Source organism: Rattus norvegicus, chromosome 10 (genome assembly GCF_021556685.1).
Source record: "Rattus norvegicus strain SHRSP/BbbUtx chromosome 10, alternate assembly SHRSP_T2T, whole genome shotgun sequence".
In the NCBI taxonomy this organism is placed as follows: domain Eukaryota; kingdom Metazoa; phylum Chordata; class Mammalia; order Rodentia; family Muridae; genus Rattus; species Rattus norvegicus.
In genome coordinates, this window is record NC_141543.1 from 69,004,072 (window position 1) to 69,027,450 (window position 23,379).

General features: G+C 48.6%; 2 protein-coding genes across 10 annotated transcripts; both read left to right on the plus strand.

Annotated features, from left to right (window-relative positions):
• The first annotated feature begins 3,296 nt into the window (after positions 1 to 3,296).
• Rab34 (RAB34, member RAS oncogene family) lies at positions 3,297 to 7,402 on the plus strand. 4 transcript variants are annotated; one of them, XM_087573007.1, is made up of 11 exons: positions 3,297 to 3,349; positions 4,153 to 4,227; positions 4,429 to 4,520; positions 4,973 to 5,038; positions 5,132 to 5,233; positions 5,321 to 5,385; positions 5,512 to 5,563; positions 6,409 to 6,490; positions 6,565 to 6,655; positions 6,776 to 6,883; positions 6,976 to 7,402. In XM_087573007.1, the coding sequence occupies exons 2-11, from the start codon at positions 4,174 to 4,176 to the stop codon at positions 7,041 to 7,043; spliced, it is 780 nt and encodes a 259-aa protein (XP_087429133.1). In that variant the 5' UTR covers positions 3,297 to 3,349; positions 4,153 to 4,173; the 3' UTR covers positions 7,044 to 7,402. The 4 variants fall into 4 exon arrangements, with proteins under 4 accessions (XP_087429133.1, NP_001012140.1, XP_087429131.1 ...); NM_001012140.1 differs by having other exon boundaries at positions 3,335 to 3,342; positions 4,015 to 4,227; XM_087573005.1 differs by lacking the exon at positions 3,297 to 3,349 and having other exon boundaries at positions 3,599 to 4,227.
• Positions 7,403 to 9,881: 2,479 nt separating this feature from the next.
• Positions 9,882 to 22,805, plus strand: Proca1 (protein interacting with cyclin A1). Of its 6 annotated transcripts, none has more exons than XM_087573686.1 (5): positions 9,891 to 10,102; positions 13,256 to 13,382; positions 19,109 to 19,189; positions 21,245 to 21,377; positions 21,824 to 22,504. In XM_087573686.1, the coding sequence occupies exons 3-5, from the start codon at positions 19,171 to 19,173 to the stop codon at positions 22,461 to 22,463; spliced, it is 792 nt and encodes a 263-aa protein (XP_087429812.1). In that variant the 5' UTR covers positions 9,891 to 10,102; positions 13,256 to 13,382; positions 19,109 to 19,170; the 3' UTR covers positions 22,464 to 22,504.
• Positions 22,806 to 23,379: the final 574 nt, after the last annotated feature.

A 23,379-nucleotide genomic window follows, 5' to 3' on the forward strand; every position in this document is an offset into this window, starting at 1 on the left:
AGCATTTCAAGCCCAGGCTGGTCTACATAGCAAGTTCCAGGATAGCCAGAGCTACATAGAGAAACCCTGTTTTAAAAAGCAAAACAATGGGCTGGGAGATGGCTCAGTGGTTAAGAGCACTGACTGCTCTTCCAGAGGTCCTGAGTTCAAATCCCAGCAACCACATGGTGGCTGATAGCCATCTGTAATGGGGTCCGATGCCCTCTTCTGGTGTGTCTGAAGATAGCTACAGTGTTCTCATATACAAAATAAATAAATAAATTTTAAAAAGCAAAACAAGGGCTGGAGAGATGGCTCAGTGGTTAAGAGCACTGACTGTTCTTCCAGAGGACCTGAGTTCAAATCCCAGCAACCACATGGTGACGCACAGCCATCTGTAACAGGATCCAATACCCTCTTCTGGTGTGTCTGATGACAGCTACAGTGCTCTCATATACATAAAATAAATAAAATTTAAAAATCAAAGACAATTTAAATACAATTTGTAGCCTGGTGTGGTGACACACATCTTTTTTTTTTTTTTTCTTTTCTTTTTTTCGGAGCTGGGGACCGAACCCAGGGCCTTGCGCTTCCTAGGCACTGAGCTAAATCCCCAACCCCCAATGTGACACACATCTTTAATCTAACTTAACATCTCTGTGAATTCAAGGTCAGACTGATCTACATGGCAAATTAAAGTTAGGTATATGTAGTGAGGTTCTGTCCCCTTTGTAGGCCACACCTCTAATCCCAGGAAACAGGAAGATTGACACAAAGTCAAGGCTAGCCTGTGCTATGCAGTAATTTCCAGACCAGTCAGCATTACATGGTGAGGCTGCCACAAACAGATGCAGCTTCCCTCGTAGAGAAGCAAAACTGGATTTCTCTGACTTCTCCATGTGATACCTATAGAAAATTGAGGTTGCAGAGCTGAATCAGATGTAATTATTACTACAGTGATTTGGTGGCAACAAAAAAAAATCGAGTGTGAGATGAGATAGAAATCCAGAAAGCCACAAAAGAGCTACACACACACGCGCACACACACACACACACACACACACAGGTGCAGAGACATACACACACACACACACACACACACACACAGACATACATACACAGAGAGTTTTCCAAATAAATTTTTTTTAAAGATTTATTCATTTATTATATATAAGTACACTATAGCTGTCTTCAGGTATTCCAGAAGAGGGCATCGGATCTCTTTACAGATGGTTGTGAGCCACCATGTGGTTGCTGGGAATTGAACTCACGACCTCTGGAAGAGCAGTCGGGTGCTCTAAACCGCTGAGCCATCTCTCCAGCCCTCCAAATAAATTTTAAATTTTTTCTTTTTTTTTTTTCGGTGCTAAGGACTGAACTCAGAGCCTCTCAATTGCGAGGGAAGTGCTCTACCACTGAGCTAAATCCCTAACTACCACCACCACTACCACCACCCCTAAATAAATTTTAAAGAAAACTTTTTTGGGGGCTAGGCAGTGGTGAAGCACACCTTTTGTCCTAGCATTTGGGAGGCAGAGGCAGGCAGGTCTCTGTGAGTTTGAGGCCAGCCTGGACTACAAAGCAAACTCCAGGACAGCCAGGGGTATACAGAGAGAAATCATGTCAATAACAACAAAAAGATTTTATTTTTTTAAATGTGTGCGTGCGTGTACATGTGTGTGCTCGTGCATGTAGGTAACCACAGAAGCCAGGTTTCTGATAGCCTAGAGCTGGAGTTACTGGTGGTCCTGAACCACTAGATGTGCATGCTGGGAAATGAACTCAGATCCTCTGTCAGAATGTATAAGCACTATAAACTGCTGAGTCATCCTATAGCTCCTAATGTTGAAAACAATCTTATTTTATGTGTATGAGTGTTTTGCCTGCATGTATGTCTGTGTACCACATGCATGCATGTTTGTGTACCACATGCATGCATGTCTGTGTACCACATGCATGCATGTCTGTGTACCACATGCATGCATGTCTGTGTACCACATGCATGCATGTCTGTGTACCACATGCATGCATGTCTGTGTACCACATGCATGCATGTCTGTGTACCACATGCATGCCTGATGCAGGGGAAGATGCGAAGAGTGTGTCCAATCCTCTGGAACTGGAGTTACAGGTGGGAGCAGAACCCCCGATCTCTATAAGAGCAGCAAGCGTTGTTAATTCTTCAACAGTCTCTCCAAACCTAACCATCGTCTCCCCCAACCTACCCCCCCCAGTAGTTCTTGAGACATGACCTCACAACACAACTCTGGATTGCCTGGAGCTCTTTAAAGAAATCAGGTTAAATCCAAACGCACAAAGATCTACCTGCCTCTGCCTCCAAGTGCATTGGTAGGCCATCACGCCCGGATTTATTTTATTATTGTAAGACAAAAGTCACACTCTGGGGCTGGAGAGATGGCTCAGTGGTTAAGAGCACTAAATGCTCTTCCAGAGGTCCTGAGTTCAATTCCCAGCAACCACATGGTGGCTCACAACCATCTGTAATGGGATCTGATGCCCTCTTCTGGTGTGTCTGAAGACAGCTACAGTGTACTCATATATAATAAATAAATACATATTTAAAAAAAAAAGTCGCACTCTGTAGCCCATGCTAGCTTTAAACCTGTAGAGTCCTCCCGCTTCATGAGACACAGGTGTGTCACTCATGTGAGCCACCATGCTAGACTTCAGTAATAATCCTTAAGTAGTTCTAGTCACAGTTGAGACAGCACATGATTTCTCTTGGATACCCTAGTTTTTCTTGTGAATAATTTCATAGTCCTCAATCCTGAACTAGTCTTCCCTTCCTAGTACTGTTGTTCTACTCGTTCTTGTATCTTCGAATTTAGCTCTAAACATATAAACATATATCGGTTTCTTTGCACGAGCTAGGTGTGTGTGTGTGTGTGTGTGTGTGTGTGTGTGTGTGTGTATGTGTGTGTGTGTGCAAAAAGGAAAAGTTGTTCTGGTTTTGACTGTTCTAATTTGGCTAGAAAATGTATCCCTGTATTAGAAGGGGGTTCTACAAACCCATAATGGTGACCACGCCAAAAGACGAAGTTTCACAGTCTTCTTTATCCTTCACGGAAGGAGGCTTGACAGAAGACAACCGATCTGGGACGTCTGGTGCTTGGTGGACACCTCCTTCAGATCTTAACACCCCCCTTTAGGCTCTCCCTCTCACCTCTCAGGGCAGAAGAGCGAGCAGGGGCAGACTCCATGAGTCATGTGTCAGGCCTGGAGTCGTGGAGGGAAGCACCGCCTCTCCTTGGGCCCCTTCTCTCCCCCTTTCCCCCTCGTCGGCTCCCGGTCTTGCCAGATGCTGCGCTACAATCACCGGTTCCCCATCACTAGTTCCGTTGGGTAAGGGGTCTCGAGAAAGACGCGGCTCCGATAGGGAGATGTAGGGGAGAAAGACTTAGGGGATCCCACTCTGGAAAGGCTCCAGCCTGGGTGGGGGCGGTACTGGTGTAGAGTAGGGCATCTGGAGCCCCGGCAGCGCGCGGGGAGGAGAGGAGGAGGGTTGGCTAGGGCCGCGGTAAGGGCGGCTGCAAGCCCCGGAACGACGGGGTGCGGGGTAGGGGGCGGCCCTTCTCCAGGAATTTCCGGGGATAGTGTTACAGCGTTCGCGGAGTGGGAACGGAGTGGGACGGCAGGCCTCGCCGCGCGTCCAGGGCCGTCGCCCCCTCCTCTTACGGTTCGCGGTCGTCGGCAGTGCCGACCCTGCGCGCAGTGACCCCGTGTGGCGGGGCGGCCTCGCGCCCCCAGGGCGCTCTGTTATGGTAGGGCCATCCCAGTCCCGAGTTGTCGTCGGGTCTCCACGGCCCCGGGTTATCGTAGGAGCTATCCGACCCCGTGTCATTGTAGGGTCCGCGAGGACCCGGGCTCCCCGGGACGCGACTCCCCGCCCACAACTAGCGGCCGGGGGATCTCCCCGCCCCCGAGTGGTCTTCGGGACGCCCCGGGCTAGGGTGATTGTCGGCTCTCCCAGACCCGGGGTGATTGTCTCATCCTCTTGGCCCGCGGTGGTTGTAGCGTCTCCAAGGCCCAGGGCTCCCACAGGCTCTTCGTGGCCCCGGGTGATTGTCGGTACCCCGCGGCCGCGAATAATCGTCGGGTCCCCACGGGTCCCGGCCGCCGGGGTGGATCAGGACCCTGAGTCTTTCCGGGGAGCCCCGCAAGGCCGCAGACAAGATGAACATTCTGGCCCCCGTGCGGAGGGACCGCGTCCTGGCGGAGCTGCCCCAGGTAGGCACCAGAACTACGTCGGGCCTCTGGTTGTCACTGAGTGTGGGCGGGGAGAAGGTGGCACCCGAGCAGTTGGATTGGGCCCAACCCTGTCGCCCTGCAAGGCCCGCTGCTCCTGGGTGGTCCACTTCCCACCCCACCCCCAATCCCGGCTTGCTTGGCTATGGCACAAAAGCTCCATTCTCACCATGTCCCTCTCAGTGCCTGAAGAAGGAGGCCGCTTTGCACGTGCGCAAAGACTTCCACCCCCGGGTCACTTGCGCCTGCCAGGAGCACCGGACAGGCACCGTGGGGTGAGTTAGGGACATCCCCTAACTAAAAAAGTACTCAAGAAACTTTGAAGTTATTCACCCCTTTAAGGCTTCATGGTTATGCCTCTGTTCTGCTGTTCTCCCGGTTTCCTCCCATTGAAGTTGTGAGCCTATGGAGAAGGCATGGAGGAAGACACATAACCCATAGAACCTCTAGTCTGGGGGGGGGCGGGGTGTATCTGAGAGAGGGGGGAGAGACACAGAGAGAGAGAGAGACAGAGAGACAGATCGAGTAGAGCCCTGGGCCATCCCCAACACTACATGACCTCCCCCATCCTATCAGAGAAAAAAGTCTGAAAGTTCCTAATGTTGAACACTGCCCCTCGGGGCATCTGTGCAGGACCTTCCTGGCTTCCAGGGAGGCCTGCCTATCTATGGTAATGTACTTTAATTGATACAGACTCCCTCTGTCCATCCACTCCTCTGTCCAACAGATTTAAAATATCCAAGGTCATCGTTGTGGGGGACCTATCTGTGGGGAAGACCTGTCTTATTAATAGGTAACAGGGTACTGGAGCTTGGCTGGGCAAGGATGCAACTGGATCAGTTTCAACAAGGTGGGCCGGGCTACAGGCTACTTGGCATCTCCTTAGGTTCTGCAAAGACACCTTCGATAAGAATTACAAGGCTACCATCGGAGTGGATTTTGAGATGGAACGATTTGAAGTCTTGGGTGTCCCCTTCAGTCTCCAACTGTGAGTGTCTCTTCCACCCCTTTCAGCTAGCCTTGTCACCTCATTCTGCAGACCCTATTATCTGGGTTCTACTCTCCTTTCTTCCAGTTGGGACACTGCTGGTCAGGAGAGGTTCAAGTGCATCGCTTCCACCTACTACAGAGGAGCACAAGGTAGGGATTTGGCTCTGCAAATGCAGGCAGTCTAAGAGCACACCAATCGTCTAAGGAGAGCTAGTGGGTAGGGACAAAATGAGGCATCCATCTATCAACCTGCAGCTGTTTCTGTTAATCTTTCAGCCATCATCATTGTCTTCAACCTGAATGACGTGGCATCCCTGGAACACTCCAAGTATGTGAAGATGCCAGAACAGGATGGGAAAGTCCAGGGAGGGTTTAGAAAAGATGATCAGGGGGTTGGGGATTTAGCTCAGTGGTAGAGTGCTTGCCTAGCAAGCAGAAGGCCCTGGGTTCGGTCCCCAGCTCCGAAAAAAAAAAAAAAAAAAAAAAGAAAGAAAAAAAAAAAAAAGAAAAGATGATCAGGGGCTGGAGAGATGGCTCAGTGGTTAGGAGCACCCGACTGCTCTTCCAGAGGTCATGAGTTCAATTCCCAGCAACCACATGGTGGCTCACAACCATCTGTAAAAGAGATCCGATGCCCTCTTCTGGTGTGTCTGAAGACAGCTACAGTGTACTTATATGTAATAAATGAATAAATCTTTAAAAAAAAAAAAAGAGGGGTTGGGGATTTAGTTCAGTGGTAGAGTGCTTGCCTAGGAAGCGCAAGGCCCTGGGTTCGGTCCCCAGCTCCGAAAAAAAAGAACCAAAAAAAAAAAAAAAAGAAAGAAAAGATGATCAGGAAAAGAGAGTGTATCTAAGCACTGTCTCTGTAGCTCAGCGGTGGAAGCTTGGCAACAATGCATAGGAAACTGAGATCAGTTCTTTGGAGTAAAGAAGCAGGGCACGGGGTTGGGGATTTAGCTCATCGGTAGAGCGCTTGCCTAGCGAGTGCAAGGCCCTGGGTTCGGTCCCCAGCTCCGAAAAAAAAAAAAAAAAAAAGGAAAAAAAAAAAAAAAAAGAAGCAGGGCACGCAGGGTGGGGGTGGGGGACCAATCGAGTAACTGGACGTGGGAAAGCTGGTGAATGAGGCCTGTCTGGCTCACTCAGCCCTTACTGCTTATCTACCATCTGTGGCAGGCAGTGGCTCGCTGATGCCCTCAAGGAGAATGACCCTTCCAACGTGCTTCTCTTCCTTGTGGGTTCCAAGAAGGATCTGAGTGTGAGTGTGCCAGTGGGGGACCTTCCCACCTTGGTGAGGGGGCCCACCCCCAATCTGACTGATTTTTCCCACAGACTCCTGCTCAGTATTCCCTAATGGAGAAGGATGCCCTCAAGGTGGCCCAAGAGATTAAGGCTGAGTATTGGTCAGTGTCCTCCCTCACAGGTGAGTTGGGGGCTCCAGCCTTCTGCCACGCGTGTGCCTGCCTGCCTCTCCTCTCACTTAGACATCCAAGCTGGGTCCAGTGTTCTAGTGTCCCCCTGAGTTTTCTGCTCTTCGCGCCAGGTGAGAACGTCCGGGAATTCTTCTTCCGTGTGGCAGCGCTAACCTTTGAGGCCAATGTCCTGGCTGAACTGGAGAAATCGGGATCTCGGCACATTGGGGATGTTGTTCGTAAGTGCTCTCCTGGTTGACAGTGGCAGGGAGCAAGGGACAAACGTACGTACCTTCAATCCCTGGTTCATATGTTTCCCACCCCTTTTCAGGCATCAACAGCGATGACAAAAACCTGTACCTAACTGCCAGCAAGAAAAAGGCCACATGTTGTCCCTGAGCACTGAGGATGGTCCAGAGACTTCACATTCCCGGGGTTACCGTGCCACCCCCAACTGCTCCAGAACTCAACCCCTGGGTATTTGCACTGACTTTCCCCAGACCAAAGAGCTCCCGGTTGATGTCAGTGCCCCCAGAGGGTAGCTGGGACCATGCTAGTCATTTCCTGCCCCCAGGCACCATGCCAAAGACTGGATGACCCTTTATTCCTCTGGGGCTCTCCAGGGTGCCTGATTTGTGGGGGGGAGGGTGTCAGTGTTCTCGCTGTTTTTGCTCAGCCTGATGGGCCTTTTATGTATGAAGATGCTTACTGATTCCAGCCTTATACTGTGCCTTATGCATTAAAATCCGTTATTAGCATTTTCTAGGCTAGAGTTCTTTACTAGAGATAATAGATATAGAACGAGCAGGGACACGTAGGTAATTTGGGGATTAGGGCCCTTATGGGGAGTCTGTCCATTCCTGGCTCCTAAGACAGGGCTCACACTGGCTGACATCTCAGAGACCAGGTTTTGGAGGATTAACTATAACTCCTCGATCCTCTTTGCTGTTTTTCTTCTTTCCTCTCTGTCTCCCTCTCCCTTTCTTCTTGAGGTAGGGTCTCTTGTAGGCCAGCCTGACCTCAAAATTACTGTGTATCTAAGTATTGTGTGACAGAGTCCCTAGAGAGATGTGAAAAATTATCTTTGTCCCAGATAGGGAACTGATGATAGATCAAAGGGTATATATCATCTAAGTCCAACTTGGTGAACCAATGAGTTTAATTGGGTTACTTACAAGGGTATGGGTAAGGGGCTGCTTACAGAGGCAGACACAAAGATTGCTGCATCACCAAAAGCCACTCCAGTATGAGTGACAGCTCATGAAAGCTGGACATCTAGAGCACGCTGGACATCTAGAGCAGCTGTCCGCGGGCAGCTGGACAGGTTGGAGGGGCTTCCAGTCAGCTCAACTTGTCTGAGAATGTCTCTTAAGCAGTCTCTTAAATATGTTTGGGGAAGGAAGAGCCTAGTGCATCTGCTCAATTTCAGGGATTTCCTATAGCCTTTGAGTTGTTTACTTCCTGAGCTTAAGGAACCTTCCTAAAGAATGGAATGTTTGATCTCCCTGTAGAATATTCTATGTGTTTTAAGAGACTTCCCTCAAAAAGGTTTTATGTCAGGAAATTGCCACATGACACTCCTCCCTTCCTTGGGCTCTTAAATCATTCCTGTCCTCCCCCTAAGCCACCTCCCCATTCATAATGGTCCCTGAGCCTTGGAGGAGGTTAAATAGAAGTCTGACTATGGTCATCTAATTCAGGTCTTTTATTTATCCCCATTTTTCAGAGCATAGCTGGTGGTGGGCCTTGACGGTATTTCTTTTGCTATAAAAACACAAGTGAGGAAAAGGCAGAAAATGACCTATGGTCATAAGTAAGGTGCGGAGAAGCATTTTAGCTGGGACATCGTATTCCTTTATCAGACAGACCAATGGCTGTCACAGGTTTGGTCTAAGGCACATCTTAGATGTGGATTTTCCTGTTTTGGAGGAGGCTTTGCTTAAACCCAGTCAGAAACTTTGTTTTATTCATAATGGCTTGTGTCACTACTGCAGTAGCTGACCTACTGTAGTACTATAGTGGTGACCTTTCCATCATGAAACATGAAAAGTCCATAGCTGAATAGAACTTTGGGCTATGATCCTCCTCAGAGACCTTCATTGCACTTTCTGGTACTATAAGAGCTAGGCCACTGGAAAGAGGACTTCTGGCTCATCCTGTAACCAACACATATGACATCGTTAACAACAGGGTCTTACCATTCAGTTCTGGAATGTCACTGACAGCAATGGTAAATCGTCCTATTGTTCTAGAGGCTTCCCTAACCAGCAATTCCAAGTAATCCACCCCTCCCATTAGGGGTTTAAATTTATTTTTGAGACAAGGTTTCATGGTCAGCCCCACGTGACCCGAATCTCAGAGATCTGCTTGCCTCTGCCTCCCAATAAAGGCACACAGGCACATGCTACCACACCTGGCTTCCTTCCCCCGCCCCCCATTTTTTTCTTTTGAGTCATAGCCTTGGCTCACAAAGAAGACCAAGCTGGCCTCGAACTCAGAGATCTACCTGCAAGTGTGTGCATTAAAGGCAAGCACCACCACCATGCCCGACCTATCCTCTGCTTCTTGAGGCACACACATTCCGTCTTTGGAAGCTGCTTGGAGGGAAACTGGGAGGTGTGCCGTGTGGGGTATCTGTGACTTTTGGCATCATTGTGTGTGATACGAGAGTGAAGAGTGGATGTTGTGTTTGAGGAATGTGAAGGGTTCCCACTGGGTTGGAGTTAACACTAATGTAAGTCATTTTACTCTCTGGTCAGGAAAATGAGGCAGTGTGGGCCTAGGACCAAGTGGCCTATGAGATTGGGAGGAAACCTGAAGGATAGAGCTGAGGGGGATGGGTCTGGTGCTCCGGGGGGTTAGGGGATAGGAGTTAGGGTGTACCATACACAGTGGAGGAGAGACTTGTCACCAACGAGACCGGAAGCCAGGATACCCGCAACGCCACGTTCAAGAAGACTAGTCCCGGGCTGACCTCCGGAAGGCGAGCCAGGACTTGAGTCTTGAAGGGGCGGGGCCAGTACCTGTTGTGGGCGGGCCTCTGGGCTGGGGTTTTCTAGAAGCAGGGACCAGCGAGGAGCTAAGTGGGAGACTGTGTGCCACTTTACTAGGGTAAAGGCAAAAGTAGGTACTGGCGTTAAGGGTGTGACGAAGGGACCTGGAAGGAGCCGGAGGTCCCGGATGAAGAACACGACTGCTGACGCTTAGACCCGGGCTGGAAGACGAGGGGGGGGGAGGCGGGCGGGGGGTTGGGCAAGCATGAGGTGGAGCTAGGGGCTGGACTGGAGTTTACAGCTGGGCCGAGGGTTCCACCAAGCTGAGGTTCAACATTGAACTCTGCGAGGTTGAGTCCTGTGGAAGAACTGGGCTGACAGCAATGTGGGTCAGGACGACAGTAACGATTAGAAGATGGAGTGAGGAAAAGTCTGGCTGCAACCATGAGAGATACCCGAGAACTGGTAAGGGACGGGACAGAAGGATGGGGGCGTGGCTGGGCGTGGCTCTGGAAGTTTGCTCGCCTTGGCTTCCTCCCAAGGTCCGGCACAACCATTGAGCGTTAGGCTGCAACCGCTGTCCTGGACTGCTGCCCCCAGAGGCGCTAGGGTTGGCTAGAACTCCTGGCCCATTGCTCATCTGGGCGCCGAGGCTGGGCGGTCAGTTCCATTAACCTTGAGGGTGGGAAAGAATCTGAGTATTCTACAAGTGACATCATAATCACCTCCAAGTGCCTAGCTGGGAGACAGTTCCCAGAAGAGGACTCACTGGCCCTCTCTTTTTCTTCCTTTCTTTCTTCCTTTCTTTCTCTCCTCCTTTTTCTTTCTTTTTCTTCCCTTCACACACAGGCTAGGGATCCAAGAAGACCAACTTTTCTGCCTCTGCTGATGCTTTTCATCCTCAAAGGAGGGGAGGGGGTTTCACAGGATAAGAAGGATTCTCTACAAATGTGCATAACAGTGCACAGTTTTGAGTTAGGCCCCTGCTAGCTACCCCAAGAAAGGAATCACATGCTTTTCCTTTCAAGCTATTACCATCTTCATCCTTCTGCAGGAGCTCTGGACAGCCACCTTGGCCACGGCTCTCCTCTGTCCTCTTTGGATAAAGGGACAAGCCATCTTTCTAAATTCCAGTCCTCTCTGATCCTTCCTGCTTTCCCTCCCAAACAGCTGGTGCTGTCAACATCTGTTAGGGGTATTAGTGGAAGACAACAGGCTTCAGCCCTGCATAAAGCCTGTATAGTGACAGGAGGAAAGAAACCCAGCGCAGTTCGATCCTGACCTAGGCACAGGCCCTTACTGGAATAACTTTAGGATTCAAGCTTCACAGGGGAGACTGTGCATCAAGAAGAAAGGAAACCAGAAGTGAGGAATCAGCAAGGTTGGGGATTAAAAGCAAATGTTTCGGGGAATGACAACTGGACAGGGGCTGGAATCGTTTCAGGGCTTGGCCTTGGAGCTGTGGCATAGGGCGGGTGACACTTGTCTTATGAAATGTGTCTCCTTAGCCAGCAAAGAACACACACGGGCTAGGGAGCCAAGAAGACCAGCTTTTCTGCCTCTGCTGATGCTTTTCATCCTAAACAAATTACTTAGCTACTCTGGGTCTGGGTACCTTGATAAACAATTTAGAATCAAAGTCATACTTTGTTTTTTTTTTTTTCTTTTTTTTTTCGGAGCTGGGGACCGAACCCAGGGCCTTGCCCTTGCTAGGCAAGCGCTCTACCACTGAGCTAAATCCCCAACCCCCAAAGTCATACTTTAAAGCCCACTGTAGGGTCTAGCATTGTGAAAGTGTACTTCCTGGAAGATTATCTCCCCCATAACAGCTCTCAGGAGTGCAGAGGGCTGAGCTTCTAGCTTACAAGTGGATCTGACTCCCAGACACTTCCTCCAATTCCTTCAAAACAACCCAAATTAAAAAAAAAAGTGAGCAGAATGGCTCAGGTCAGTCATTCTAGTACTTGGGAGGCTAAGGCAGGAATTACCATAAATTCAAGGCCAGCCTGGGCTATATGAAGAATTCTAGGCCAGCCTGTGGTTTTGTGAGATGGTCTCAAAAATAACTATCTAAAAAGATAAAACACAGTACCCAGACTTGAACCTGGGATTTATGTATTTCAATGGGACACTGAACACTCAGTCAGCCAACAACTGAGGAGTTCCCATAGCTATATGCATACAGAGTAAATACAGGAATGTCACAGCTTCTAGAACTAGGGTAGCAGGTCAGCAGGCACGTAAAGCATACAATTCCACTTGGACAGTACTGGTATTAGTGTGAGACAAGGCCTTGCTGTATAGCCCAAGATACCCCTGTCTGTCTAAGCATACTGAGTTCTGAGATTACAGATGTGTGCTGTTATGAGCAATGGCATTTTCCTAGTGTTGAGCAGATAAAACTTGGAAGGGAGGCGGGGAAGACAGATGGTAATGAGAGGTGGCAAGAACTGTTGGTGAGGAAAGACCTAGGTCCTGGCTCCTAAGGACCTCCTAAGGGCATGAGAAAAGGTCCACGCTTGCATTATGAAGGATGTATGGAAGCCAGGCCTGCTGGCATATATCTATAATTCCAGCCCATGGCAGGCAGGAGGGAAAGAAGTATAAACTAGTTAGAATTCTATAAAACTCAACTTAACTGTATGCTGAGTTATTTCTCTGACACCCATCAGATGAGTCAGTTTAAGTCAGATCAGAATATATTAAAGGCGGGTTTATTGGGAAGCTGCTCTTGGGAGAATTCACTGGCCCCAAAGATTGAGGCCAGAGGAGTTGCCTCAGGGGCTAAGGGGAAAGGGCGGAGGGGTGGGGAGAAGAGGAAAAGGAAGAGGAGGAGGAATACACAGGGAAGAACCTCTGGGGGAAGGGCACCCAGCCCCTGGGCTGGAAAATTTAGGGTTCAGGGCAGGGTATGCCAGGTAGGGACTGAGGAATTTTGGGAGAACCTGGAGGCCAGGTCTGTTTTGATAGGTAAAAATATGCACCCCAGTCCCTAGTCCCTGGGTCTGAAACCCAACAGTAAGGACTGAAAAAAGGTACGACCAGAATTGGGCAGATGAAGCAGGAAGTTACAACTGCATCCTAGTAGATCAGAGAGAATGGAAGTTTAGCTTGGCATTATGGTACAAACCTTTAATCCCAGCACTCAGGAGGCAGAGGCAAGTAGTCCAGACCAGCCAGGGCTACGCAGTAAGCCTCTACCTCAAAAGCAGTACATACATTTCTAGTTGAAAAGTCTGCTGCTTTCTAAAAAAAAAAAAAAAGGATCAGCTACAAGAAATGCACAGGTGGCAGTAGGAAGGATGACAGGTGTGCACAGGACATGGTTTATTTAAGACACTTTGGGAAAGCCAGGAGGTGGTGGCATATGCCTTTAATCCCAGCTCTTTGAAGGTAGAAGCAGACAGATCTCTACCAACCTGGTCTACAGAGTGAGTTCCAGGACAGCCATGGCTTCATAGAGAAACCCTGTCTTGAAAATAAAAGAGAGGCAAAGAGGGGGTTGGGGGAGAGTGACTCTGAGTGTGATGGTTTGTATATGCTCAGTCCAGAGAGTAGCACTGTTAGAAGATGTGGCCCTGTTGGAGTAGGTGTGTCACTATGGGTGTGGGCTTTAAGATTCTCATCCTAGCTGCCTGGAGGCCAGTATTCAGATGAAGATATAGAACTCTCAGCTCCTGCACCGTGCCTGCCTGGATGCTGCCATGTCCCCGCCTTGATAATAACGGACTGCACATCTGAAGCTGTAAGCCAGCCCCAATTAAATGTCCTTATAAGAGTTGCCTTGGTCATGGTGTCTGTTCACAGCAGTAAAACCCTGACTAAGGCACTGAGACTTTGGGGAATGTTCAATAGGATGTTACTGGCTATACATACTCCGGAAATGACTCTGCAGTTGAGTGTGCGGCTCAGTGATAATTTGCTTAATATGTGGGCTCTAGCCCCAGCAACTGTAAAATGTCAGGAAGGCAGCCAGCCGGGATCAGACTAAGGTTGGGATTTTGTTTTTGTTCAGTGTGTTTTTGTTAGTGTTGTTTGCTTTGAGTCAGGGTTTCACCATGTAGTCCAGGCTGGCCTTGAATGTCCTGGTAGCCCAGGCAGGCGTGCCTCAAGCTTGTAGATTCTTTGGCCTCAACCTGTTTTTTTGTTTTGTTTTGTTTTGTTTTGTTTTGTTTTGTTTTGTTTTGTTTTTCCTTCCGGAGCTGGGGACCGAACCCAGGGCCTTGCACTTGCTAGGCAAGTGCTCTACCACTGAGCTAAATCCCCAACCCCCCTCAACCTCTTTATTATTGGGATTATAGTTATGTACCACTACACTTAGCCAGACTTATATCATTTCTTTTTTTAATATTTATTTTATATATATGAATACACTGTCGCTGTCTTCATGCACACCAGGAGAGGGGATCAGATCCTGTTATAGATAGTTATGAGCCACCATGTGGATGCTGGGAATTGAACTCAGGACCTGTGGAAGAACACTCAGTGCCCTTAACTACTGAGCCATTTCTCCAGCCCAGATTTATGTCATTTCATTGATGAAATATTGTTGGGACCATGGAAATGCATGATATTACCCAAAGCTTGTGAACTTTTTTTTTCTTTTTTCTTTTTTTTTTTTTTCATGGAAATGCATGATATTACCCAAAGCTTGTGAACTTTTTTTTTCTTTTTTCTTTTTTTTTTTTTCATGGAAATGCATGATATTACCCAAAGCTTGTGAACTTTTTTTTTTCTTTTTTCTTTTTTTTTTTTTTTCGGAGCTGGGGACCGAACCCAGGGCCTTGCGCTTGCTAGGCAAGCGCTCTACCACTGAGCTAAATCCCCAACTCCAAACTTTTTTTTTGAGCAGGTAGTCAAAACCCAAAACCTGGTGACTACCAGTTTAAGAATTATAGTGGAGGAGGGGTTGGGGATTTAGCTCAGTGGTAGAGCGCTTGCCTAGCAAGCGCAAGGCCCTGGGTTCGGTCCCCAGCTCCGAAAAAAAGAAAAAAATAATAATTATAGTGGAGGAAAAGGGCAACAGGGCAGTATTGAAGACAAAAATGCCAAAGCGAGGTGGGACGGGCATACTAGTCATAAAAAGACACCACCACTCAAAGCTGAGAGGAGAGGCAATCTACAGCAAACCTACGGCCATCATTATGCTGAATAGAGAAGACCTCAAGACCAAAAATAAGACAAAAAGGTGTCTAATTTTTCCCCACTCTTTTTGAGGCAAGGTCTCTCTACATAGCCCTGGAACCAACTATGTAAACCAGGCTGGCCTCAAACTCATGGAGCTCTCCCTGCCCTCTGCCTCCTGAGTGCTAGGATTAAAGGTGTTTACCACCATCACCACCACCACCACCACCACGATGGCCCAGCTCTACTTTTAATGATAGTGCTTGAAGTCTTAGCCAGTGCAGTAAGACAAGAGAAGGAAATAAAGGGGACATAAATACATAACGTTATTTAGAGAAATGACTCTATACAGAAGAGACAAGAAAGAACCTACCAGAAAACTCGAAATAGAGCTGATACTTTCAACAAAGTGGCTGGTTAGAAAGTTAGTGTGCGGGGGCTGGAGAGATGGCTCAGTGGTTAAGAGCACCGACTGCTCTTCCAGAGGACCTGAGTTCAAATCCCAGCAACCACATGGTGGCTCACAACCATCTGTAATGGAATCCGATGCCTTCTTCTGGTGTATCAGAAGACAGCTACAGTGTACTCATATACAAAATAAATAAATAAATCTTAAAAAAAAGAAAGTTAGTGTGCAAAAATTAGTAGCAAGCAGTGAGATGCATGCCACCAAGCCTGATGGCTGGGGTTTGATCCCTAGGACCAATATGGTGGAAGGAGAGAGCCAACTCCTACAGGCTGCCCTCTGCCCCCCCCACACACACTGTTGGCATGCATGCCCACAAACATAGACTTACAAATAAATGTGTTGGGGGGAGGAAAACTCATTCACAATGACCTGAAATAGCAACAAGAAGAAATCCTTGGCAGCTAGAGAGATGGCTCAATGGTTGAGAGCACTGACTGCTCTTCCAGAGGTCCGGAGTTCAATTCCCAGTAAGCACATGGTGGATCACAACCATCTGTAATAAGATTTAATGACCTCTTTTGGTGTGTAAGTGTACGTGCAGGCAGAATGCTATATATAATAAATCTTTTTTTAAAAAGATTTATTGGGGTTGGGGATTAGCTCAGTGGTAGAGTGCTTGCCTAGCAAGCGCAAAGCCCTGGGTTTGGTACCCAGCTCCGAAAAAAAAGAAAAAAAAAAGATTTATTTATTTTATTTTATTTTATTTTATTTTTTTTCGGAGCTGGGGACCGAACCCAGGGCCTTGCGCTTCCTAGGTAAGCGCTCTACCACTGAGCTAAATCCCCAGCCCCCAATTTATTTATTTTATGTATATGAGTACACTATCGCTGTCTTCAAACATAGAGTAAAAGGGCATCGGATTCCATTACAGATGGTTGTGAGCAACCATGTGGTTACTGAGGATTGAACTCGGTAACGCTGGCAAAGCAGTCAGTGCTTTTAGCCATTGAGCCATCTCTCCAGCCCAACAAAAGAAATTCTGAATCTGCTTAAAGGGAGGAGAGTTCAGGGCTTTCTGAAGCGGACAGAAGCCTATCAGTAAGTAAGCCCAACCACTTACAAATGGGACCGTGTGGAGGTAAAGCGCTTCTTTGTGGCAAACAAAAACAGTTCATCAGGAGACAGCCAAGAATGAGAGAAAAAGCTTTGCTAGCAAAGCATCCGGTAGAGGATTAATATCTAGAATGCACAACATAAAGAAAAATTGGGCTGAAGAGATGGCTTGGCGCTTAAGAGCAGAGACTATTCTAGAGGTCCTGAGTTCAATTCTCAGCAACTCTGATGAGATCTGATGCCCTCTTCTGGTGTGTCTGAAGACAGCAACAGTGCACTCATATACATAAATATGTCTTTAAAGAGAAATCAAGCCTGACATGGTGGTGCATGGCTTTGACACCAGCACTTGGTAGGTAGTGGGAGGTGGATTTGAGTTTGGGTCCAGCCTGGCCTACATAGCAAGTTCCAGGACAGCCAGGGCTCCCTTTGTCTTGAAACAATTCAAGACTAGGGTTTTCATGGAAGTCCAGGCAACAGTTTTCCAGGGAGTAGTAACTGATTAACAGTTAGGAGGAAAAGGATATGGCTGTGACTGGCTGTGAGAAGTTGCTAGCAGCCTTAGCCAAAGCTGTTCTGATAAAGGGGCAGACCACTGAGAAGAGGTGAGTCTGAGCTCACTGAAGGCGAGGCTAGTGCCCCCTTCATTACTGCCTTTGAGGAGTTGATGGGTGAATGTTTAAACTTGACCTGGAAAAGAAAGAGGTGGGGGAATATGCTTGTGCTAGAAAGTCTTAGAGAAATATTCCATTTGAAAATGTTCATAGTGGGGCTGGAGAGATGGCTCAGTGGGTAAGAACCAACAGGTTTTCCAGAGGACCTGGGTTCCGTTCTCAGCACCCACATGACAGCTCAGAACCCTGTAGTTCTATTGCCTCCTTCTGGCCTCCACAGACACTGCACATATCTGGTGCAAAGACATTCATGCAGAGGAAAAGCTATGGCTGTGGCAGGCTAAACAATCATGCATATAAAAATAAACATTAAAAAAAAAGTTTGGGGGGCTGGGGATTTAGCTCAGTGGTAGAGCGCTTACCTAGGAAGCGCAAGGCCCTGGGTTCGGTCCCCAGCTCCGAAAAAAAAGAACCAAAAAAAAAAAAAAGTTTGTGGGTTGGGGATTTATCTCAGTGGTAGAGCGCTTGCCTAGCAAGCACAAGGCCCTGGGTTTGGTCCCCAGCTCCGAACAAAAAGAAAAAAAAATTTAAAAAAAAGTTTGTAGCCTGTTATGGAGAACAGTACAGAGGGAAGTGACATTCTATACAGTCCTTAGGCTTGGACATGGGGCATCTCTTCCCCAGTCTGGGATTGCAGATTGAGTCAGCTGTAATCTGCAGAAGGGAACACCATTTAATGATTTTGGGTGGGTGGGTGGGGGACAGAGAGTAGACAGGGTCTCACAATGTAGCCCTGGATGTCCTGGACCTTGCTTTGAAGACTGGGCTGGCCTTGAACTTACAGAGAGCCATCTGATTTTGCCTCCCATGTGCTGTGGGGTACCACATCTAGCTCATTTGATGAATTTTAAGTACTTAGTGTGCTGTAGAAAACAGGAGGGACTGAGCAGTCGTACTGCTTAAGACCCAAGGCTTCCTTTTCTTTCCCTCCCACCCATAGAAACAGGGTTTCTCTGGTGGCTGGAGAGATGGCTCAGCGGTTAAGAGCACTGGCTGCTCTTCCAGAGGTCCTGAGTTCAATTCCCAGCAACCACATGGTGGCTCATGGCCATCTGTAATGGGATCCCATGCCCTCTTCTGGTGTGTCTACGGTATATTCACATACATAAAATAAAGTAAAACCTAAAAAAAAATTTTTTTTGAAACAGGGTTTCTCTGTGTAGCCCTGGCTATGCTGGATCTCACTCTCTGTAGACCAGGCTGGACTTGAACTTAGAGATTCCCCCTGCTTCTGCCTCCTAAGTGCTGGGACTAAATGTATGCACCATCACCACTGGCTTCTTTCCTTTCTTCTTTTTTAATTTTATAAAAGATTTATTTATTGTATATGAGTACACTGTAGCTGTCTTCAGACACACCAGAAGAAGGCATCAGATCTCATTACAGATGGTTGTGAGCCATCATGTGGTTGCTGGGATTTGAACTCAGGACCTCTGGAAGAGCCGTAGGTGCTCTTAACCACCGAGCCATCTCTCCAGACTTTTTAAAAAATTTTTTTAAAAGATAAGGTTTTATGTAATCCAAACTGTCCTCAAACTCGATATGTAGCTGAGCATAACCTTGAATATCTAACTGTACCTCTAGGTGCTGCCATGACAGTGTGTGTCAAGGCAGCTGGCTCCTGGCTTCGTTTTCTAAGGAACAAATTCCTTAATTTAATTCCTTCCCCTAAGGACAAAGCTAACCCTGTGGTATAGTTCAGTGGCAGAGTACTTCCTTCGGATGCCTGAGGCCATGGGTTCCATTCCCAACCCTGCAAAAAGTGGTCTGCCCAGGGCTGCCTCACCAGGCTCCCACACCTGGGACAAGTGCTGTCGCTGCCTCCCTGACCAGTCACCCCGATTCCTTCCGCTGGAGTTTCCTCCAAGTGTGCCACAGTCCTCACCCCTCCAGTCTTGGCAGGTGGTTCTTGTTCTGCCGCCCACCACCTGCTGCCATGTTTCTTGCACTTCTGCCGTGAGGCTCTTTGTGTCCCTCTCTCTGCCCCTCCCTCAGCCTCTGGAGATAGTGGCTTGGTTTTTAAATTCCTGCATCCCCAGGATATAGCTGGGCCCAACTCAGGGTCACCCTGAGGTTTTCTTTGGGAAATGTTTGGTGAATGAATGACATGGGGAGGTGGCTGCTGTCACTGCTGTCATTTTGTACTCTCAGATATAACCAGGTTGCCCAGCTGGAAGAGAGGATATCCGGCTAGTGTGGAATCCAGCAGTGATATGTCTTCCTTTTCTGAAGGTGGGTCTAGGGGATCTATGGCCCCTAAGGGTCTACATTACCCCTCATTGTGAAAGTTAGCACATTGGTGGAGGAAAGGGATCTTGAAGGGATTAATTACCCCGATGCCTGAGGGTCCAGTGAAATGGTTCAATGGGTAAAGGTGCTTGCTGATAATCCTGACCACTTGAGTTTGTTCCTGGGACCCACATGGTGGAGAGAACCCAGCTAGCTCTTCTTTACTGTCTCCCACAATGCCAGAGGGCCCCTTCCCCGAGGCCACGATGACCTCTTTCCTTTGTAGACTATTTTACAGTACACAGAGATCTTCAAAACAGGAATTGAGTCCTTTTAACCTGCACAATAGCTATCACTGTCTCTTCTTGTGGATAAGGGAGGCTCAGAAAATTAAACTGTCTTAGGTTACTCCACTAAGTGACAGACAAGCCTCAGGCCTGAGTGACTCCAGGCTCAGAGCACATGCCTTTATGCTGCCCTTTGTCTCAATTCAACAGTGGGGGGAGAAAAAAGGAGCAGGGGTGAAAGTCTAAGGTCCTGCAGCACACATCTCCCTTAGTTTCCCAGGGGAGAAAAGGCACTAAGTGGGTGAGGGGTACTGTGAAACCCGGGAGCCTCAGACTTGTGAGGGAAAGGGAAGCCGGGATGCAGGAGAGCTTTAGCCTACACCACTGTCTTCCTTTGTGCACTTTAGTGGATTCTTGGGCTTCTATACCCTTTGCCTGGGCTAAATCATGCTGCCCGATATCCTGGAACCTTCCATAGGGTCCTTCTGAGACTGAGGGCAGGAGGCAGGGCTAGTGAGAGGCATGGTTACCTTTTTTATTTTTTTTTAAAGATTTATTTATTACATATAAGTACACTGTAGCTGTCTTCAGATACACCAGAAGAAGGCATCAGACCTCATTACAGATGGTTGTGAGCCACCATGTGGTTGCTGGGATTTGAACTCAGGACTTCTGGAAGAGCAGTCATTGCTTTTAACCATTGAGCCATCTCTCCAGCTCCCATGGTTACCTTTTTGATGGGAGCAGAGAACCCCATCTAGCTCGTAAAAAGGGATAATCTCCTCCAGCCCCAGCAGCCTCTCTCTCTCTCTCTTTTTTTTTTTTTTTGGTTCTTTTTTTCGGAGGTGGGGAGCTGGGAACCGAACCCAGGGCCTTGCACTTCCTAGGCAAGTGCTCTACCACTGAGCTAAATCCCCAACCCCGCAGCCTCTCTTGTATCTGGGAAAGGAGGCACGCATGCTACTGTGATGCCTAATTTGTAGATGGGCACACGAGAGGGGCGGGTTGTTCAGCATTCTGTGATCCTGGAGAATAGCACAATGTTTAAAGCAATTTTTAAAGACTTACTTGTGTGGGTGTGGCACCGTGGCACCATGGCACGTGTGGAGGTCAGAGGACAACTTGCAAGGGAGTCAGGTCTTCCCTTTCACCTGCTAAGTCATCTTCCAGCCCGACTATGATTTTGAAAGTAAAGATTAGAGAGGTGTCAGGAGGCAGAAAGAGGCTTGGAGGAGAAAGGCAGCAGACACAAGACCGTGCTGCAGTGGTAACCACCACCCCAGAGTCGGGTTGCCACCCAGCTCCTGTGCAGCAGAGGTTGTGCAGGAAGGCCACCTGGGCCTGTGCAGGAGGCAGGTGCCAGAATCAAGGCTGCAACTGTGGGATTTCCTGAGACAAGAGGGCCATAGCCATTCCCTACCTGGCACACCCACCGTGGTCAGCAATTGGTGAGGGCAGGAGTCAGTAGAGGGCTTGGGCAGCGGATCCCACAGGAGAGAGGAAGTGACAGGTGTTACACAACAAGGGAAGCTTGGGAGGACCTATATCCCACGTGTGGCATGGCTTTTCTGAGTCCAAGGCAGCATTCATTATGTGGTAGATAAGGGGACAGGGCAGTGCAGGGACCTAGACTGAATACTTAAGTGGACGGAGTCATCACCTCTGACGATGACAGTTGCTGTTGTTGGGGAACCAGGTGGCAGATGAATCTGAAGCTCTGACTGAGGTGTGCTCGGCTACCTCCAAGTGACCCAGACCCCTCTTCCCTCAGGTGAGAACAAGGAGACAGAGAGATGTTGCTGGAAACACCAGCAGTGTCCTGTGCATATCATCCACTCCTTCTCGGACTGTGGCCATCACAACAGATGTATGCATGCTGTCAGCCACTGCAACTGTGAATCTAGGTGAGGGCCCCCTTCATGGGGACCCATTCCCTTCAGGTTTCTCTCTTCAAGTCTGGCCTGGTGCTGCCAGCCTAGAACAATGGACGGGGAGACTTCTTGGCAGCCTGGGCCAAGCCCAGAAGTGCTGGCTGTCCCTCTGGGCCCTTGGGCAATCATGGAGGTATGGGGGCCCAGCTGAGAGTCTGGTGCATGGCAGGCTAAAGGACTGCTCAGGACACAAATAGTAGCAGTTCCCAAGATGTAGGCCCGACCTGCTCCAAAGACAGGGCTCAACCTGCTTCAGTATCACCCTTGCCCCTTGCTTTGAACTCGTCCCAAAGGAAGAATGTGTGGAGCAGATCTGGTATGGCTGGTGAGTGCCAGCTGGCCAGCAGTGACAGGGACAGGACTCCAGGGTGCCCTGCTTCTGCTCCATTCCTTCCTTCCTTCCTATCCCTTCTTCCCAGGTGCCAAAGCTACAGGCCCATCTCCGTGGCAATATTTCACCATCCCACCCACCATATGTATATGACAGATGACCTAAATGATTTAGAAGCGAACCAGCTCGCCATCACAAATAACTTATGTTCCACTGACAGACCTACTGACCCAAACTCAGTTGAGTCAACAACTGGGGCTCCTGACTTATCAGCGCCCATCACCATCTGGCGTTCTGCAAGCCCCATAGACAAGTGTCAGGAAGGCAAGGTCATCAAGAATATAAAGAAGAAAAAGAAAGAGAAAGACAAGGAGGAGATGATGGTGGATGAAAAGCCAAAGTTGAAGAAAAAAGCCAAGGGCAAGTTAATTAAGAAGAAAAGCCCAATGAAGTCAGAGTCTTCCCCTGCAGACTTGAGCCATTCAATAAGCCCAAGAGAACTAGTGAGGACATCAGAGTCCAGCCCAGACAGCCGGGAAGGGCTGGAGAGTGAGGACAGTTATGAACGGGGTAAAGAAAGGCCCTCCAGTGAAGATATTGTAGAGTCATCACCCAAAAAGAAAGAGAAGTGCTCTGCCCAGGCCAAAAAGAATGCGACAAAGAACTTACAAACCCGGAAAACGAGCAAGAGAAAATCTCCCCCAGTGCCCAACCCCAATCTCAGTTGAGGCTAGGGCATCCAGAGTGAATAAATCAAGCCTGTAACTGACCCCTACTGCTATTCTCTCTCCCTCCAACAGGGCCTCTTCTTGTGGGAGGTGGCTGGCTCTGGGCCTACTAGAGCCAAGGGGTCAGGGGCTACAAGGATTCTCTAAGGGAGATCCCGCTTTCAAGGAGGAAGTATATGTCTATGGGAAGTTAAGTAGGAAGGAGAGAGAACACCTCTTAGACCAGGTGGAAGAATCCATCTGGGGAGTGGGTGGGAGGTGGGGAAAAAAGTGTTGTCAAATCCATTCTGTGGTGGGCAGCACTATGCAATGCTACCTTCAATAAACTGAACCTGCCACTTACTCAGCCTGCTTCTCCCTCCTCAAGTGGCCCCAAAGGAAAGGGCTATGGCACCATGGAGATGCTCTCCCTTCCCACCTGGTGTCGTCCCAGTCCTTCTCCACCTTTGCAGCAGACCTGTTATGCTAGAGAAAGTAAAAGAGTTGCAGTAGAAGGCCAGTCCTTTCCCACCAACACAAAGAATGAAGAAAAGTAGGTACGAGCTCAAATGCAGGCAGCAGTGACAACTCAAGCATCGACAAAGGAAGAAAGGCTTTCCACTAAATCACTGGGAGATGAAGCCTCTGTGAAGAAAAGGGAGATCAGACAGGCAGAATAAAAACAGCTTCAGAAAAAACCAGAGCCGGGGGCTGGCTGATACTGAGCCAGGAAGGGAAAGGGGTGGGAAACAGCTCCTTTCCCATGGCCTATGTGTCTTGAGGGTAAGCAGGTGAGGGGGACCTGTGGCCAGGAACTGACTTGTGGAGGCTATCAGAGACCAAGGGCCAGCTGGGCAACAGAGGGGCATTCAGAGGCTCACAGACTCACTTCTCTCCACTGTGTGGAGATGAGAGCAACACAGTTGTTTAGTGGCCA